At 52.5% G+C, this 6,000-nt stretch overlaps 1 protein-coding gene across 1 annotated transcript in view; it reads left to right on the top strand.

Moving 5' to 3' along the window:
- The first annotated feature begins 368 nt into the window (after positions 1 to 368).
- The window catches only part of EVA1C (eva-1 homolog C), an 83,891-nt gene continuing 78,259 nt past the window's right edge, over positions 369 to 6,000 (top strand). The window contains exon 1 of the mRNA XM_082840286.1: positions 369 to 710. Coding sequence (XP_082696412.1) covers positions 551 to 710 — 160 coding nt within the window. The 5' untranslated portion in view covers positions 369 to 550. The remainder of the gene's footprint in view (positions 711 to 6,000) is intronic.

Genomic DNA, 6,000 nt, shown 5'->3' with positions numbered 1-6,000 from the left:
GCTCCCGGGCTCTAAGCGCGGCTCTGGTGCCTAAGTGCGTCACGGGCACCGGCCGCACTCCACAGGCGGCCAGGGCGAGGCTGGCACGGGGCCAGCGCGGGCCAGGCCAGGGGCGCTGAGCCGTCTCCGGGGCGGGGACCCGGGCGTGGAAGGCGCTAAAGTTGCGCGGCCCTCGGCGCGCTGTTGGGGGCGCCCTCCGCGGCGGGCAGCGCGCCAGGGACCGGCCTCCGCAGCTCCGGGCGCGAGAGGCTACACTTTCTCTTCGCCCCCCGCCCTCGTTTCCTCCCGCGCGGCCGTAGCGGAGATTTCCTCTCGGGGAAACCACGCGGACTCTTCCCGGGGCTCCTCGCCCCGCCCCAGTTCTCCGCCCCCTCCTCTTTGCTGGGGAGCCGGTGCTAGCCCGCGGCGGGGAGGAAGCTCTGGCAGCCTGGGCCAGGAGGTGGCAAGGGGCCGCTGGCTACCAACTCGCCCTGCCATGTGACGCCGCCCTCCGCCCAGAGACCCCCCGCGCGCCCCGGGCCCGCGCCCGCGCTCTGTCGCGCCGCGCACCATGCTCCTGCCGGGACACGCGCGCCCACCGCCAGCGCCCCAGCCAGCACAGCATCCCGGCCTCCGCAGGCAGGCAGAGCCTCCCGGGCAGCTCCTGCGACTCTTCTACTGCACCGTCCTGGTTTGCTCCAAAGAGATCGCAGCGCTCACGGACTTCTCCGGTAAGAAGCGACCTCCCTCGCTGTGCGACCCCGGCGCCGCGGGGCGCCCAGGTGAGCCCTCGGTTGGGGGCAGGCGCCCGAGGGGGCAAGGCCGGGTTGGTTTGAAGTTGGAGCGCGCTCAGAGCCAGTTTTCTTGCCTGATAATAGGAGCCCTTAGCATATTCAGTAGCTGCGCATGTGGGATGGTGGCAGGGGAGCCCCCCCCCCCCCCGAGAAGGAAGGGTGGGTAGGGTATTTGGAGTTTTTCCCTCAATGAGTTGACCTCCTCGTCAATTTCCCAGGGTCAGGGACCCGACTCCGATGGATGCGGGTCGGCTTATAATACCTTAAACTGAGCCCTGTGCCGCGCTCAGCGCTGTTGGAACACGTGTTGTGGTCCACGCTGCACTTGGTTTGCTCTCCGCATAGGCCGGGTGTGCCCCAGCCAGCCTCTCAGGTGCCCACGTAAGGAATCCAGCCCAGAGGACACTTGACCTGAAGTCTGCGCCGACAGGCACGAGGGAAGCCCAAGGGGATGGGAGGTCTGGTAGAGATGCAGTAAGAAGATGAGTAGAAGCTTACAGAACAGAGAGGAGACTGAGGGGTAGGACTTGACCGCCAAAAGGCACCGGCGTCCCCCACCTCCATCCCCCATTGCCCGTCCCCTATCGCCTTAACAAAAAACTAACGACTTCCCCCTCCCAGTAAAGGATGAGGCTTTTCTTTGGGGGGATTGCGACCAAGGCTTCCGCAGCTGATCTCAGATAGTTCTGGCGCTGTAGGTGTGGCGCAGCAAAGTGAGAGAAGTTTCTGGGTTGACGAGGGCTATAGGAGCCGCATTCTTACGTTACGGCCGCGCTTGCTTAGAGTAACAACGTCCTTGCCATTGTATCGGACCTGGGTCTCCGTCTGGCGAGGTTGGAGGCCTTTCACCCTTTCCTCGCCCCTGCCCTGCCCAGGAAGCAGCTCTGAATCCTACTCTTCCCCTTCTCCAGCATCTCCTGCCAAGTCCAGGCTTCCCGCATCCCTGCCTGAGGGTCTTTTGCGGTATAATCACGGCAAACAGGAGTCGTTCCTCAGCCCTATTTGTGCAGTAGACTAGTACATGGCAGGGGACACTGGCAAATCAGAAGCTGAGTTGGGTTTCTAGTTTACTTACAGAGAATGTCATTGTTAGCTGAGAGCCCTTGGGTCAGAGTTTCTTTGCTTTGAATATTTAATATCAAGGCAGTGTTTCCACCTAGCAAAGGAAGCCAAGATATGTCTATTTGGCAAGGAAACTGTGGTCCTTAAAACCCAGCACTACAGGATCAGAGCGCTATGGTAAATGTGCTGGGAAACTGCTGAATATCGAGTGCTATTGACTTTTTTTTTGGTAATAGAACTTTCTGGGCTGCTAGGAAAGTTCTCTCTTTGCTGGTTTAAGCTATGGAAAGCAGTTCTGAGTTCAGCCTCCATCAAGCTCTGAATATTGTTAAGGAAAGAACTGAAAGCCAACAAGCCCTTCTTTTGTGACATCATCGTAACTGAACAAATATTGCTTTAGGTAAATCGCGGTGTAACCATTAGATTGTTTTCATAGATTAAAGACACTTAGAGTTTGTTTCTTTAGTGGAGCAGTTGCAATCCTTGAAGCAGTCTATAGGTTACCACCCAGGTTTGGAATTGTCTGTACAGAGCAACTGTTCCAGAGGGTGAACTTGAGCTCTCAAACAGGGATGGTCTGCCCTGGGAAATGGATGCTTTCATACATGTTTTTCTAAATGACTAAACAATAAAAGGAATTTTCTCCTGCTTTGGATGGGAACCTAAATTTCAGGGTTTAAAACTCCCTGAGCCAGTGTTGGGTCGGCGGTGATATTTCCAGGTGCATCCACAAGGAGTTCCCATGTTTCCTCTGGGCAGCCTTGCTCTTGTTATGTGAAGACCAGGGAGAAAGTGCCCGGGAGCCTTTTGGGAAGAAGAAAAGAAAAATAAGCTTCTCTGAAACCACAGACACACTCAGGTTTAGATCTAAATTCTATCTTGTGTGGCGTCGGGGAAATATTAGAAAAGGCTCAGGGAGAAAGATGAAGTCTTCAAAGTTGATTCATTTGATTTGAAACTTCATGAACCTTTAGGGACCCCGTAACCATGTGACATACGGCATCGAGGAAAACTCCTAAGCTCCGAAGATGACAGTCTGAGGGTTCAGTTGAATGTTTTCGTTGAAGCAGTGCATCCTGATCACGTGACTCCAGCACACACCTCCGCCCCTGCCACCCCCCGACTGTGGCCTCAAAGCCTGATGCCTGCTTTCCTGGGGACAGGAGGTCCTATTCCTGCACTTGGAGGGGTGTGTAGAAACCAGTGCCTGAAAAAAGACAGTGGACCCTCCCTGTCGGAGCCTGACAGCAATAGCTGAGGGCTGGAGAGCACCATTTGACAATGTAGTTACTTGCTTGTTTTTCTAAACAAGGAAACATCAAAAAGCCAGACAGAGGGAGGGTGGAGGGAACTTGGGACCCCCTTCAACCTTCCTGAAGAAGGGGATGGAAGAAGGATGGTGAATCCAGGTGAAAGAAAGTGTCAAAATGAAAGGGGTCCCAGCTGTGGTCTGTACAGTACAGGGCCTCCAGGGAGACGAACGGTGCAGAGTTTTGGAAAGTTACTTAAGTCTTTCTCTTCTTTGCAACTCTTCCCTGAGCTTTTCACCGAGGCCGTCAGCTGCTGTAGTTTTCCTGGGTCATTGATTTTTTTGGCCCCAGGGATTCCAGCATCGGATCTCACTCTTAATAAGCCAGAGGCTGCATCGGGGCCTGCTTCTCCCCCTCCGTGCTCGTGACTTGTGTAATCACCTCCAAGCCTGCTAGGAAACAGGCTCCCTAAACACCCCCTTCCCTCTCCTCCCTGAAGACGTTGAGATGCTGCCAGCGGCCACTGGAAGGCTATCATCACTGCATTAAAAACACATCCCAGGAAGGCAAGAACAGTTCATGCAGAATCACTGCCTCTGATCCTTAAGCCCGAACTCAAATGTGCTTGGCTTTCATCCATTTTCCTCTGGGATGGTCTTCTGTTCTTTTGACTGCATTCCCAAATTGAGGATTTAGCCTGAGAGGTCCAAACTGATCACTGATTTTTTTTTTTTTAATGGAAATGTCATGTCAGCATCATCTTTGTTCAAAGAACAAGGCAGGATGAGGGCAGAGGGGAGGGAGGGGTGCCATTTTGGTTCCAGCCATAAAACGCTAAGGACCCTCTACATTTGGTCCTGCTTTAAAGCGGGATGTTTCAGTGCGTCCCTGAACTTAGTTTGCCGTGTCCCTCAGGTCTTGTTCATGTTTTTGGTGGTTTACTCTTCGCCGAGAGCAGGCACGGCCTTCTCCATCTGCTCTTCCCTTTCTCCCTCTTCTGTTTTGTTTTGTGTTTTTTCTTTTTTTTCTTTCTTTTCTTTCTTCTCAAAGAAGTTCAAAGTGATGGATGGGCTGATGGGCAGAGAGGGAAGGAAAGGATAGAAAATTCATCAAGTTCCCCTTTGGATTCCTAGAAAACTCTTGACTTTTGGCAAAGTCGTCATGACCATATGTTTACACGTTTGGTTTTACCCTAGGGCACGTAGTGGTAAATGTGGGAAGCGGAAAGGAAAGGAGGTGAGAGACAAGGGGAGCGGAGCAGCTTTTAAGGCCTTCCTTGTACCCAGATGTCCTCAGACCTCAAAGAAAGGGCACTGCACGAGAGAAGTGGGTCTCTGGGCTGACGTCCTACCTCCCGCCCCCGGGAATCAGTAGCCCAAGCAAACAAGACGTGGGGCTTGTTATCAGATCATTTGCAGCCCAGCAAATAAGCCCCATCCCAGCTCCTATTTCATTGGCCAGGAATTTCAGAATGTGGAAAAATGGTCATTCAGTTGATCTTGGGGGCTGGGGGGTGGGAACTTGGTCGTGATGGAGTTGTCCATGTAGCAGAGGTTGAACCTTCCTGTTCTGTTCAGAGAGGCAGTGGGTCTCAACCCCGGCTGCACACTAGAACTGCTTGAGTCTAAACAACTGTACGGATGCTCTAGCAGCAACTCAAGGCATCTGATTTCATTGATCTGGGAGATCCAGGCATTGGTCTCTTTTTCAAAGCCCCCAGGCAATTCTAGTGCACAGCCAGAGTTGAGAACCATTGCTCTGGTGTCAGAGGGCAGGGCTGCCTCCTGTCTTTGTGTCAGTTCATCCAGGGGGACACGGGCATGACGGGGTCTCCCTTCACCGCCCCCCCCCCCGCACCCCAGGGCTCACCACCAGGGAGACCAGGATGTATTTTCCCAGCTCTCAGTTTGCCACTGCATCCCAGCACACACGTATGCACACACTTATACATACATGCACGTGTGCCTATGTGCACACGCACAGCTCTTCTTTTTAGTATGCCTTGGTCACATCATCCTTTAATTCAGGATTGTCTTCATTTTCAAAACTTTTATGGAGCGAAAAGCCAGCTCGTAACGAAAGAAAAAACAAAGCAAATGTCTGCAGGAGTTGTCCAGCTGTCACAGAAGAAGAGGGATGAAGAGTAAGTGTCTCAAAGGGCTCGTCTGTTTCCATGGAAAGTAACAACGTTTGAAAAGTGTTCTCCCAGCTCTTTCTGTAGCCGAGAAGAGGAGTCTGAGTAAGGGAGTGGTCCTGTTATTAATGGCTTTGGTCTCCCAGGCGCTTTATTGGAAAGGGCAGCCTTGTAGCCATTTCAAGGAAGGAACAGAAAGGAAGGGAGTAAAAATTAATTGAGCACAGGGTTATCTGATTTCATCCTCATAGCAACACTGTGAGGTAAGTAGTAGTGTCACTTTACCCAGCCTCAGAGAGGTTAAGTGACTTGCCCAAGACCTCCCAGCTAGGAAGCAGAGCAGAGGCAGACCCTAACTCCAGCCCAGGAGTAGGGCCAGCCTGGGGGGCTTGGCCCGTGTGGGTGCTGAGTGGGGGACAAAGCCAGAGAAAAAGTGCCACAATTTGCTTAACCTTTCTATATAGTCCTTGGATTGACCGTGGTGGTTTCAGTTGCCCTCTGAGTAGACTGACCTTTTCCCATTCCTTCCTTCCACATCTTCTCATCACAGTTCATCCGTAGTCGGTACAGGCACAAGGTGATGAGTGGATACAGGAGAAAAATGTTAGAACTTCTGTTCTTTTCTATTTGTTTCTTTTCTATCTTTAAAAAAGAAGTTATGTTTTGCTTATAATTAACATAAAGTTGAGGGAGTTCCCTGGCTGTCCAGTGGTTAGGACTTGGTGCTTTCACTGCCGTGGCCCATGTTCAATCCCTGGTCAGGGAACTAAGATCCCATAAG

This window comes from Leucopleurus acutus (assembly GCF_964270905.1).
Source record: "Leucopleurus acutus genome assembly, chromosome: 5".
NCBI classification, from domain to species: Eukaryota; Metazoa; Chordata; class Mammalia; order Artiodactyla; family Delphinidae; genus Leucopleurus; species Leucopleurus acutus.
Note: the sequence above shows the minus strand (reverse complement) of the source record. Positions and strands in the feature narration are given on the sequence as shown.